The 14,453-nt window shown below is 36.0% G+C and overlaps 1 protein-coding gene across 8 annotated transcripts in view; it reads left to right on the top strand.

The window, feature by feature from the left end:
- The window catches only part of SBF2 (SET binding factor 2), a 266,637-nt gene that overhangs the window by 40,348 nt on the left and 211,836 nt on the right, over positions 1-14,453 (top strand). For 5 of the 8 annotated variants that reach the window (XM_075755159.1, XM_075755155.1, XM_075755158.1 and 2 more), the window contains exon 2: positions 9,409-9,497. In XM_075755159.1, the coding sequence (XP_075611274.1) occupies positions 9,409-9,497 (89 nt within the window). The remainder of the gene's footprint in view (positions 1-9,408; positions 9,498-14,453) is intronic. The other 3 variants (XM_075755156.1, XM_075755154.1, XM_075755160.1) reach the window with 1 other exon arrangement.

The following is a 14,453-nucleotide window of genomic DNA, read 5'->3' as shown; positions in this document are numbered from 1 at the left end:
CTGTCTTCTGGCATCAAGATTTCTGTAGCGATGTTTTTAAAGATATGGGGAGACCTCAGGTACATGTCTATTCTGTGTTAGAGACATAAGATGGAACATGAGTTGCCTTTGTGCTTCCATGAACTGCTTCCATGAAGTCTTCCAAAACTAGAAAGTGACAAGAATCCTTGATAGTTTAAAACTTCTGTTGTTTCAAATTGTTTAGGCACTTTGATATGAAAAGGATTTTACTTCACAGCAGAATTTAGTGATTTCTTTAGTACTAGGTGCTGTTTTGAAAAGAAGTATAAGCAGTGCTGTACTCTGCCACCTGCATCTGTATATCTTTCACACTGATAGTATGTTTCTAACTTTGAATGTGCAAAGTTGTACTTCTGAGTACTCGGAATTATTTATTAGCTTTATATATTGGTTCTATAATAGTAGTTTTAATGTATCTTGTGTGGCATAATCACTGATGTTCTTTCTCTGTGATCTGCAGTGTTTCTTCCGCGCAGACCTGAAAATGATGTTTTGTAACAGATCACCAAAGTGCTTACATCCAAAGCTTTGCATGTATGATTAACAATACTTAGAGCTCAAATGTATTTTTATCAGGGGTTTGTAAGCAAAAAGACAGAGTTTATCACAGTTCTCATTAATTTGGAATGTAAGTTGCATTAACAGCTCGCTTCTGGAATTTCAAGGGCAAGCAAGAGATGGCATGTGACCTTTCATGGGGAAAGATTTATATAAGAAGGGAGTTTAGGGGACTAGGGTTCAGGAACCAGCAAATTATGCCAGAATTTTAATGTGTTGCATGTTTGTATTGTTTAAAGAAAAAAGATGGGAAAAGGAGAAGGAGAAAGAGGACAGATCAGGAGAGGTTAGCTGGGGAGAAAAGTTATTTTTTCCTTAATAGTTTAAGGTATAGACTGCTCATTCAGCATTCTTATAGGCTGAAGTGTCAGTTTTGGTCTCAGACAAATTCAAGATATATATGTACTTTACAGGGATAAGAATATAATGTCTAAAAATTTGAAGCCTGAATTACTGTGTGGTCAGCTTTGATTCTTAATGGATTAAAGAGTTAAGCCATCTTAAAGGTAAAGATACTGTTGGATGATGGTGATTATTGTTACTACCTGGCATCTTTCATGTAATTTTACACCTATTGCAATTTCATTTTCAGCTTTCAAAATTGCTGCAGTATCTTCACAATTTTTGTACCCCACTTTATATGACATATAAATATTTTACTACAAAATGTAAGGAAAAAAAAAAGCAAAATACTTCAGTTAAGGTATAGGAATAGTTTTGCTTTTGTAGGATGAGGATAACAATATGGGTGTTTAATAATAGTAATGGCAGTAGTTTTGTTGGAAATATGTCTCTTGAATTCTTGTTACTGCCAGGCATGTTTTTCATATATAATTAATAATGAAAGCAATTAATATTTTATATGGAACACATTGTTAATATGTGGTGATCTTCCATGCACACACGTATATTATATTAAGTATTTTGGGTGATGTGTATAGTGCACCTGAGTTCAAGCAGTTTCAAATACCTCCAGAAACTTTTTGTAATTGATTTGAATTCAGTGAGCAGTACTAGCTATGGCATTTCCACCAGGTTTTGGGCAGCTTGCACATTGTTTGAAAGGATACCAAAAGACTGAAACCTTTGTATTGATGATACAAAGATACTGTTTGCTGACTGTGGCTATCTGAATCCATTAACACTGGCATAACCTATTTTTCCAATTTAAAAACAAGGTGTCATTATTAACAAGTGCCAGTTCTTCCTGTCACTCTCAATAAAGAGTGGAATGAAGAGCAAAACGTATGGCATCTTTATAGACCTGGGATCTGTAAAGCAGATACTAACCGAGAAGGTTACTACTTCTGTTCACTGGCTGCTCAGTGTCTCTGTGTGTGTGTTTTTAATGTGATGTCACATTTGGTTACTCAGCTTTAGTTAATAGGAATTTCACTTGGATATTGAAGGAATGTCCTTTTAGTGTTAAGAATTAATATAAGGGGCTTGAAAGAAGACTTTGGAAAGGATAGATGTGGAGTAGAGGAAATGTGGCAAGGATTTACAATTTATTCATGGGAAAATCTTAATTACCTTGTCTTATTTTTTTTTAACTAGAAAAAATGGGCAAAGGCTGTTTCTTGTCCTGTGAAAGCACTAGAGACCAGAGTGGGGTGGAGGTTACTGAGGTGCTTCAGTAACTCAGTGAGCTGCACAGTATAATGGAATAGGAAATTGCAGTCTGTCATGATGTCAGTGTATGCACTTTGGAAGCCCACCTAGTAGTGAGCCTCAGTCCATGTAGACTCAGAGTAACTGTACCCATAATACAAAATATGGGAGACTAGTGGATACATTAAATGCATAGTGAAGGTATAGACATTACTGGAAGGGCAAAATCATACATATAAATGTTTTCTCTCCTCCCTGCCACCCATTCAGATTTTCTAATTTGTTCTTTAATAGAGGTCTTCAAATTTTGTTAAATATTTGTTATAGTTTACTTTACTTAAAATACAGAATTTTGCATTATTGATTGAGCATGTTTTCAGATACTTGATCAGAAGAAATAAAACACCCAACAATCTCTGTGTTTGAAAAATCATTAAAAAAATAAAATGTGATGGAAACTTGATTTAACAATGAGTTAACATCTGGTATATGGCTTTGGTATTTTTGGAAAGTTATCAGTAGCATATATTGAAACAAACTTTAGCTGTTGTTGAAATCCCATGATCTGATTTTTTTTTGCTGTTCCTGCCTGTTGTACTATAACAGTTGAGAGTATAAAATCACTTAGGTGTTGTTGCAGCCACCTCTTGAATAATCTGGTATCTTTAGACATAACTGCTGTGCTGAAAGATGAATCACTTAATAGAAGTCAGCTGAAGGCAGATATAGCATTGACACCCCCTCACCCCAAACCATGGGATTTAGGGACTTACTACAATTTTACTGTTATTTAACTAGTTTGATTGAAAAATGCCAACAGAGAATCAACAGTAATTACACTATAAAGTATTGGAAAAATGTGATGAGCATACTGTACTGAATTGCTTTTATTATTAAATGAGAGTGCAGCTACTGAGTCTTCTCTTGCACAGATGTTAATCTTCTCTAGCAGCATTAAGCAAACTACTTTGTCTTTGCATTCATGTAAAGGAGTAGAGTCCATAAGACAGACATTTTCTATCTTTTTGCTTCTGTATAAGGATTAAATGTAAATTTCTGTGTTTGGGTGAAGGACACTTCCAATCAATGTGAGAAGCTTCCTGTGGCAAGAGCAGGCCAGGTCCTCACTGCGTGTAGACTGGAGATTCTTTCAAGTGTTCCTAGGTCTAAACTTTTCACAAAAACGTAAATTGCAGTTCAGTAACCGGTGTATTTGAAAATAACAATTCTATTTCTTTTCCAAGTTTATCAAATCACAATGAATTTTACTTTGTAGTTGCAAATGTATAAAACTCAGATTTTGAAGAATTACCCTGATTTGGAAGGAGTGCAGATTCATTAAAAAACCGAACCAATCAACCAAAAAATCCAAGGAAAAAACAAAAAACCCCCACCCCAAACCCAACAACAAACCACAAAACAACATTTACACCCCCCCACCCCCTGAAAACAAACCAAATTCTGGTGGGATGGAAAGAGGGTTTCCCATCTATCTCAATTGTATACAACTTAAGAAACTATGTGAAATAGTTAGATTTTATGCATTATAAGTAGATTTGTAAATCTCTATCACAGGACTTTTCTATGGAGGGATTAACAGTGCTTTACTTTGTTGTTTTAATTTTTTTTTATTCACATCTGATGGATGTGAATACTTATTTTTCCTAATTTTTTCTGATGCTTATATCTTGGATACAGAACTACTCTAAAATATCACGTTTCTATGATTTATCCTTCATGCATCCTTCCATAAACTTTTTTCCAAATTTGATCGATTTTTGCTTGAACTAGAGGTAGATAGAAAGTGTTTCTTTTTTCAAGAGTGTTTTCCCAACAGTGGCCTCTAAGATGGAAAAATCAGGAACTGGGCATAAATTGCTGAGTTTTGGAAGCAGGGGCAAGTTGTATGAGAGGAGATCAGGAACTACCCTGTGCCAGTCACAGCTGCTTCCAGGCAGCCTTGGAAACAATGTAAACACCCCAGTGTATGCCAAAACCTCAGCCAGCTAGAGGAGCTGGTGGCATGTCAGCTCACATTTAAGATGGAGCAACAGCCGTGAGAGGCAGGAGATGTGGAAGGGGACATTGCTGGGGACACAGCTAGAGACACACTCATGCTAGAGGAAGCACACTCCCCGAGGGATGCTGGCCACCAGCAACCCATGCCGAGTTGGGGACACCCCTGGAGGGACCGTAGCCTGTAGATCTGTGCTAGAGCAGGAGAAAATGAGCAAGAGGCAAGGAACAGCAGAATAAAACCCCTATAGGTATGACCCCAACCTCCTGCACTGCCCATCACCTTGCCAAATGAATTGGGATCGATGGATCGACAAGGGAAACTGAGATTAAAGAGTGGGGAGGAGAAGCGCCGAACTGAAGTCGACGCTGAGGAGGGAGAGGAAAAGTGTTTCCCAATGTTCAGTTGTTTATTGTCATCTTGGTACCTGAATCAGTGGTCAAAACTTTGTTAATTGGTAATAAATTAAATTGAAGTACCAATTCCCTGAGTCAACACTGGTTTTCCTGTGACAATAACAGGTGGTCTATGAAGCAGTCATTTGTTCATAAACAAACCTTTGTCTAGCTTGTATATGCTGTATATAATTATCTTTGAGGACGTTTTACGCTGTTTAAAGCAGGTGATGTTTCAGACCTAATGAATCAATAGCTAAATCTATTAGGCAATGCTAAAGACAAATTTCTAAATCCATTGAGTATCTAGAGTGATTTAACACCTATTGTTATCATACTTACGGTAATCTAATCTTAGCTACAAGGAGAATATAAATCAATATCATGGTGTGCTCTATTATATTTTTAAAGTCACCTTGTAAAACAATTTGGAATGTTCTGAACCAGGCTTCAAGTGGCTTGACCTTATTGCTGTTCCTCATTTTTTTCTCTTGAAAGTGCTTCCAGCTGAAGTAAGAGCAACCCAAACCAACTTGTGTGTATTTGTACATCTTTGCCTTATTTTTACATTTAGGAACTTACTAAGTTGTGTTATGCAATTAGATTCAGAATTGTGGCTTCAATTAGATCTTGATAAAGCATCCAGTCGGTTGCAATTTTGAAAGCATCCTCTTACCTGCCTTCAGTACTCCAGAGGAAAAAAAATTTGAAGCACGTAGGAGTGTTGTACTGAAACTGCTTATGTTTGGTAGTAGAGAGGAGTAAGTAGAAGGATTAAGGGATCTGTACTAAAAATCTAGTTAAGGATTCACATTTGCTTTACTTGAGACTTTAAGAGTATAATAATGCATATGCAGAAAAGTGCAAAAAGATGTTTTCTAAATAGTACTTGGAATATTTTATTCTATATATAATGATTTCAAGGTGTCTCCTCAGCATGTGAAACTTTCATTTAATTATTAGTTGTTTTGTAATGATTTCTCTTTGACCCCAGAAATGAACTGAAGTGCAAGTTCAGGTAGCGTAAGAAGTTCAATCTGGCTTTCAGAAAATGTCAGAGGTGCATTTATTTCAGGTAAATTCCTACTGAGGTTTATAATCCTTCCAGAAAGCAAGATGGAATTACATGCAGTAAGGTCTTTTAACACTGGTGGCCAGCATTAGTGGCCTTCCAAGGATAGTAACCTAAAAAACCTGTTAACATTTTGACATAAAGGACTAAATATTACAAATATTAAAAAAATAAAATTGTACATCTCTTAATTCTGAATTAAAAGATATTCCTATACTGTAATGGGAGTATCTTTCTAGCAGTCTAATAAAAAGAGAACCAGCAGGATTGGTAGCTTCAAAATATGATGGAGAAGAAATTTTGAGCTGATTTCCTGGATTTCATTATTTATAGGTGTAATTGGTAGTGTTAGAGGTCTCAGTCTTTTGAAAATTGAGGTGGATTCAGAGTGAAAAAAAAGTTGTCACTTGTGTTCCCACAGAGAGACTTAGGTGACTTAAATGAAGCAGGGACTGACCATTTTTTGCTGCTGTAATTCTTTGATACTTCCTTTCCAGGAAGTCTCGGTGTCACTGTTCACCTTGGTCCTTCTGCCCTTTCTTGCTTTTGGCCTCTCAACCACAAGTTCTACTCCACTTGGAGGGTGCTTGTGCTCATTGTTCTCTTGCATGTATTTGTTTGCTGTCTCTTCCTTGCTCTAGCCACCAGCGTTATAAAAATTAGAGGAAGAAGAGATTTGATAAAGATACAACTTTCAAAAAGCAGATAACATGGTAATTTGAGACTTTTAACTCAACAAGGGAAGAAGTTCTGATACTGAGTCAGTGAAGGAATATCCCTCTCAGAGTGAAGAAGAGAGTAGTAGAGGCTATCACGCAGGTGACTACAGAGGAATGGGAGGAAAGATGAGTTCTCTGAGTGGGATACCAAATGTGAAGGTTAAGAGGAGAGCAGGGAAGGCTAAAGGCTGTTTATTGCATGCTAGCAACAAAATACGTAACAATTCCTGCTATATCTAGTTGAAAATGTCGCTGTTCTTTTTTTTACATGGAAGAAGGAAACAGGGACTACACATCTGCAGAACAAAGGAGGAATGCAGGAGTGTGTTTACCTGCCTTAGGAGGGAAGGTGTGTAACTGTCTGCTTTTCTGAGAGCTGTTTAGTGAGGGAATGGAAAAGCCTTTCCATTTATTCCTCCTGATTTTGGAAGGATATTGAGATGAAATGGTGGGGGGAGAGGAGCTATAATTCAGTACAAGGTGCCGTGTAAGAAAGAGTACATGAGGCAACGGTTGAACTTAAGTGAAATTAGTGACTGGTGACCTTACTCTGTTCTTAGTCTAATAGATAAGGAGCTCCCTTTCCTTACAAAAACTGCAGCTGTAGCCATGTCTGTATTCCTTGGTTTCTGGCACATCCTAACTCTGCTTTCTCAGCATCTCTGCAGCTTCTCTGTAAACATGATACCTTCTTTGGCTTTTAATTTGCTGATTACATCTCTTCACTGCTACTTACATCTCTTAGCTAACCTAGTCTGATTGCAGTTCTTCAGCATGCTGCCCTGGGAAATCACAATCAGTATGTGCTATCTTGGGGGTAAGGTTGCTGTTTGGAATTTACCCTGTGTAGTTTATATGCCCGTTGTACCAAGAACATCTGTTCCTAAATTACTTTCAAGAGAAAATCATATAATGTGAAGTGTAAAAATACATAAACTGGAGAAAATACTTCTTACTAAATTGTCAGATTGATTCTACCTAAATGCCTTGTAAAATTTATTGTGGATTTTAAGACAGAAGCAAACTCAAGCTATAAATTAGCAGGAAGCTTAAAGGAAGCATATTTTTTTTCCACCATAACATTGATTTATGAATTGCTTTATACTAGCAGACTTGAGTTGTGTCAGACTGAAAATTGGTTTTTTATGGTAAAGCCAGAAAAATAATCTATTCAGTGCTGCTGCTTAGGTGTCGGCAGAGGAAACAACACATATGGGCTGCTACTACTAATGCAGAATTTGCACTGTTTCATAATATTGAAGGATAGCTTTGAGAATTTCACAAGAAAATGTTTAAAAATTTTAATGTTTAATCTCAAAGTTTTGTAATACGACTAGAGAAAAGGTGATCCAATTGAATGTGATGGGTCAGCAGAGATTATTAAAACTATTAATAGATATTTTAAAGGCTTGCAAATTTCAGCTTTGCTGTTTGGGAAGCTTTATGTATAGTTTAATAAAAACTGGTTTCTTAAGTATCTGTTTTTATTTCAAATCAAACTTTTATCCATGCTTGTATCAGCTTGGTACCTTATCTACTCTGTTTCTCCTATGATCCACTTACTGGGTGAGGGAATACAAATACAGTGATAGTCCAGAGCTGTGTGTGCTCTGCTTGGTTGGTTTGAATGTAACTGCTGATTCCCTGGCTGGGTGCTGCCTTACAGAAGAGGTAACTGTTCAGCTCTGCTGCTTTATTCATCCTCTTCGGAGTAGAGGAGAGAACAAGAATCTGGGGCTCTTATCTCAACCCAGCGATTGACTTGCAAGCATGCGTGTGTTTTGTGTGTGCTTGCCTCTGAAATTATATTGAAATCATCCAAGAGATGCAGAAATTGCTAGAGTGAAGACTGATGGATAGGTAATGTTAACACAGAAATCTTGTTTTCTTGGGTTTAAAATGTATATGGACTGTTATACAGGTCTTTGCTCATGTGAAATACTTGGCCATGTTAAAGCAGTTTCCCTCAGAAATCAGAATAATTTATTTTTCCATTTGTTTGGTACATTTGTAAGAGAAATAAAACAGAGAATTTGCTTTTTTCTGTAGGAAAAGGCAAGATTTGTGCAAGAAAAAAATACCATTCTGTCCACTATTGTACCTTACTTTAAATGTGGAAAACATAAGTTGAAGGCTATTGATTACATGTTTTATGTTGTGTAGTGGCTCAATTTAAAATGGTCAGAGCTTTCAACATTCCTTCAAGATAGTATTGATTAATGCAAAAATTGCTTTTGCTTTGCCACATTATATTGTGGTGTATTCCAGAACTAAAATTCAGTAAAAAACAGTTACGATTTTTTCAATATTTACTCCAGGACTTCAGCAGGTAAAGAACAAAATTCATATTTGTATGTGCATTCCTGTACCATTCAGGATAACAGGATGCTACAGTTGAATATTTGTGGTGTTTCTGAAGGGCTTCCTATCTATAGCGCTGTGGCTTAAAAAAGAAGGAAGGGATTAAAAAAAAACCCGGTTGCATCAGAGAAGTTATCAGAAATTAGCAGTTTTTCTCTACACCTTTCTGTGTAGAAAATCACTGCTGACTTGTCCAAGGAAACAAACTAGAAATACTGGCAAGGAACTAGAGTGTCCTGGATAAATCATGTGGATTTTTACTCCCTATAGACTTCCTTTTGAAGACCACTTGTTGACAAATGTTTGATTTCTTCTTTAAATATCACATTATCTGTTATATTAGTTTTTAATTTACTACTGTTTGTAGAGACAGACTAGAATTAGCTGTAATCATTGTCACTTTGAAAACATGTGTGACAGGCATAGGCTGGATGCAGCTTGCAGCTTCATTTCGTGTGGTGACTCCCTGTGTTACTACTGGAGAATATTAAGATTGTATTTATTGTATGACTTGCAAGACACATTTGAGGAGCCTGTTCTGCCTCTTGTGGCAAAACACTTCCTAATATTTGGTATATTTTGAAAATATTCTCAAATTTATGGTGATTTAAATTCAACCAGTTTGCCTTTAAGTAATTGAATTTTATCTTTCAGCAGGCCCAACAGAAGGTTTGGGAAAAATAATACAAAGATTTCCTCAGAAGGACTGGGAAGACACCCCTTTTCCACAGGGTATAGAGTTGGTAAGTTTGCATTACATTTTGTAATTTTTAGAATTTCTTTCATATACAATTGGAGGATACATCTGCCTTCATGCAATAATCTGTGTTATCTAACTCGACAGGGAATGGATGGAAATTACTTGAGTAGAGGGGATAGATAATAGCTTTAAGAATTATAATTTTTGGCTAACTGAAGATAACTTATTCTGGTCTGTACCACTAAGTAGATATTCCTAGAATACAGAAAAAGTCTGCTGCAAACTTAGAAACAATGTATTTAAAATAAATGCTTATTTGTGTCAGTAAGTTTTATCATCGACTACGGTTTTAGAAGCATCCTTCAGATGGCAGATGACTTTTCATTGTCATATTCAAATAAATGCAAATGTGTATTTGTATATTGTAGATTAAAAAAAGAATTAAAAATAATATCCCAATAAACTGGCTCGATTAAAATAGTCTTTACCCAGTGTTCTGTCCTTGACAGATGGCATAATGAGTGCTTAGAAAAATGGTACACTGAACAAGGCTGGTGTACAGTGATCTATTTTAAATGCCTTCTGAGAATTCACTAAATGCCACTTCTTTCCTTTCCGTGGTCTTGTATTGTGAGATAAAATGAAAAGGTATATCTTACTCATCCGGATGAGGGATTCATTAAACAGGCTCTAAAAATCCTGCAGAGAAATGAAATACTGTGATCATACTGTGCAAATTAGGTTTCTGAGAAGTCAGAGTGAAACTCTTAACTGCCGTGAACTTAGGAACTTCTGGGACAGGATGAGCTAGAGAAAGAGATGGCCCATAGGAAATGTTGCAATAGAAGTCTTTGTACTGTGGGACAATATCAGCTGCAGAGGACAAAGACACTGACTCTTCACTGTATTTATTACACAGATGTAGCAAATATAGAAAGCTTTTACCAGTATGATACCTTTAACTGGTGCTCGGCTCGCTTGCTGAGTCATAACATGCTGTTGGCCATGCGTTGTTTTCTCCCATGAAAGAGAGGGTACAGGATCTTTGTGTTTACTGCTTGCTCTCTGGTGTAGCAGAAGTTTACGTTATTCACTCTGTGCTGGTGTACGCGACTGGATGCTCGTTTTCTTCAACAGTGTTGTTTTCATTTCTTCATAGTCAAGCATAAGCCTGACGTTTTGGGGGGATGTCATACATTAATTACTGGTGTAAGCGTTATTTCTGATACACGTGATGGATAGTTACAGTGTTTGTGGTATGCTTGCATAATACTACATTTGGCAATGTAGTGCTGTGCTGAAACCAATTGAAGCTCCTGCTTTCTCTGAAGTTTCTATTACTGTTACGACATTATACCCCTCTCTATAGCAATTGCTGTTTGCTCTAGCTGGTAATTCTCTACTTAATACGTGCCTAGCCAGCATGTGCTTGATCACTGCTGACCGAGTTCAGATAAGTGGATTTTTTTATATAGTACACACAGTTGTAGTTCATTAGAAGAGAAATAAACTTGGATGCCAAGGCTTAGGGGTGTTTTCTTTTTTTTTAGCCACTCTCTTGAGGATAAACTAGGTGGTTTGATCTCGCCTTAAACAACTGCAAGAGTTTGAGTCTTACTAAGACTTATTTGTCATACAAATCTTCCTTACCTGTTTCAAAGAAAGTAATGTGTCTGACTTCAGTGATGTTTTGAAATAAATGAGCACAGCTTCTCATAAAGTAGTGAAACTTTTAAAGTGATCTGTCTATACCCATATGTTATTTCCCATTTGAATTTAATTGTAGGATGTTAACACTACAAGAAATACCTTTGTGAAGGAAGATTTTTTTTGTTGTTGTTGTTCTTGATTGAACAAAACATTATTTCTGTATCAGTTCTCAAATGAGTCGTTAGGCAAAGCCACAAAAAGTTAAAACTTTCCAAGTAAAATCTGATCACTGAAAAGTTAAGGACATCTATTCAGCCAGATGGCAAAATCAGTCAAATTTTGATTTGCTTTCCAAACATGGTAATAAAGCTTTAATTAATTAAGATGGAGGACTTAGTACTTGATCTTTGCAATATATCTAAAGTAAATCACTTATTCTGCCAACATCTGATTTCCATGTTTTTTTCAAGGTAGATGAGTGTAGCATGAATCAACATTAATTCATGGAAAGGAAAGAAGAAAAGCTGTGTTGCTGTTTTCTGTTTGTCACCTTAAGGGCACCTTTAATACCATTAAGAGGGTAACAGGCAAACCTGGGGGGGGGGAAGGGAAAATAAGAATAGAACAGTTGACATAAACGTATATAAGAATGAAGGTATACATATTTATGAATAGCACTTAATTCTATGAGTAGTTGGAGTTAAAATCCTTTTGATTGTACTTCCTGTCCCTTGAGTGAAGGATCTTTATGGAATTACATGGTTTCCTAGAAATGGAAAAAAAGCAATGGTTTGTATCTGAAAAGTATGTTAAGCTCTCTTCACTGTGTTTTCATAAAGGAAAAAAGTCCAAAACTTTTCATGCCTAGTGGTAGGATTGAAGGGAGATTTGATTTTTGAGTCTTATCTTCTGTCAAAGTTAGTTCTTCTGCCATGAATCATGGAGATTTTCAGCTGATTACTGGTGAAGATCTCACCACCCTACACCCCCTCCACCTTTTGTAAAGCAAATTATTTGCCTGTGAATTTGGATGTTTGGATTTTTTTGGAAATTTTTTTCCAAATAATATGGGTTGAATCATATAATTTGCCTTGGCATCTAATGGGTGATATGATCTAATAGTTGTTTCCCATTCATGTTGCTGATGGCATTTTATGAAACAAGGCAAGGGGGAAAATAGTTGAAAAGAACTATGCCTACCCCCCAAGCTTTAATATTTTAAGATGGAAAATGCCTTTTTGGACTCTTTGTGATCTCCATAACTTGTAGAGATGCCGTTAGTCCAAGCTCCAGCCAAAACCTAATAGAAAAAATCCTCTGAGACTTTTGTGAAGGGCTCTTTTTTCCCCTGAACCCTGCATGTTCCCCACCCTGCTGGGCTTGAATTTGTATGATCAGTTTTCTGAGACATAAATTAGGACAATGTAGAAGGTGGAGTTGTGCAGGTAATTTTTAAGTTAAATAATAAAAACACTGCAAAAAAGATTTTGTTGAGTCCAGGTTTGAAAAATGGGCTAATATGGGAAAAACTGTGCCTAATGGACCTGCCCTTGGCTGAGTGAAAAGGGATCGTTTTGAGAACATCTTATCTTGGAAAGATGATGACCCTATTTCAACTTTTACTTTTAGCCTTGACTGTATTTGTAGCTTTGTTAATTTGACACAAATATGTAGAGAATTGGATGATTATAAAACGTTATTGCAGTTTGAACTTTACTGAAGTGTGTATATATTATGTATTAAAGGATTAAAAGTTACTTAAACTGTTTCTATTTTTATCTGTGTAGCATGTTAGCTATGTTCTGGTCTTGTTTAACAAACACATAAGTTATGGAATAAACACATTGTCCAAAATTCAACCGAAATACACTTTATGAAATTTTATTGAAGTCAAATGTTTTAATTTGTCTTGTTAAATAAATTGTGTGTCTTCTGATTGTCAGTTGTAAGCGAGCAAAGCCATGAGTCTGTCGAGGGAAAGATACTGTCGGTAGGTCTCGGTCAGTGTATCTTCTTAGAGCTTCCACTTGTCTGCATCTCATCAAATTGCCTAAAGAGACTTTTCTTAATCTTACAGTCTTTGCATTTGCCATTTCTCTAATGGCTTCACAGATTTTAACTTTGTTCTGATTGTAATTGAATACAGAAACTTTGATAAGGGAGCCACCTGCAAATCTCTGTGAAACATACCTGAAGGTTTTTCGTAATGGATTATTGATAATTACAGTAGCTAGCAAGGGCCCTACTACTTTCTTACCATTTGTTCAATTATATGATATAACTGAGAATAAGGTATGATATTTGTTAATATTATATATCATACATATTGACTGTTATTTAAAAGCAGTAAGATGCTCTTCTTCCATTTGCTAGAACCTTTTGTGGGCTATGCAAGAGGAATATGGGAAACATTTTTTATAATTTCAGTTTAGAATATGAGCATCTTCATTTTACTGACAAATAGCAGTTCATCTGCAGCTTACTGACAAATATAAGTCAGTTTCCTCAAGTTTCGTGAAAGTAAGCTGCCTTGAGAAGTGAGGAGATGTTTATACTCATTCTTACAGTTAATAAAGTATTTGGCTCAGAAAAGCATTTAAGTCATTGATTTTTCAAAAGAATGCAGTTAAAACATATCAATCTGATATTTGCTCCCCGTGATATTTTAAATGAATGTGTTTGGGTTATCCTTCTCTATAGTATGTTTCAGAGACGTTATTTCTGCTTTACCCAGACACAGCTTAAGTTTTAAAAATAAACCTGTAAAATCAGCTGAGACATATAGAGCAGTTTAAAATTAGGATGATCAAACTTCTTTCTCTCGCTTCTAGAAAGAATCCTTGAGAGATTATGTTGGTTGAATGAGTAAGCTTTATATTTCTGCATATTTTTCTTGTTTATAATCCAGTTTTACTTCTGCTGTATACCTTCCTAGACATCATAATTAGTTATACATCAAAGGAGGAAGCTTTGGTATGTAACGTTACACTGTAAACTCATTTTTGTCCCAGGGCTAAATTAGCTAAACTAAATGTCATCTGCATTACTGAGTGTTGGGAGGCTAACACTAATTAGGGCAATGAAAGTTACACCTAGAAATAGATACTTTGTCTTATGTTTAAACTACATACCATGTGCTTGTGCAGTTTGTGATTAGCAGGGAAGGAAATTTACCACTATAACCGGTGGTGGTGGTGGTAGTAATGTCATGAATTAGTAATTTTCGAGTATGTGCAAGTATAGAAATGAACATACATTTCTAGACAAGCTAATCACCTATCCAAATAATTACTTAAATTATAAAATGTAATTGTAGATTGTAAAAACTGTTACTTAATACAATCTTTGA

Source organism: Balearica regulorum, chromosome 5 (genome assembly GCF_011004875.1).
Source record: "Balearica regulorum gibbericeps isolate bBalReg1 chromosome 5, bBalReg1.pri, whole genome shotgun sequence".
NCBI classification, from domain to species: Eukaryota; Metazoa; Chordata; class Aves; order Gruiformes; family Gruidae; genus Balearica; species Balearica regulorum.
This window is presented reverse-complemented; position numbering and strand designations above follow the sequence as displayed.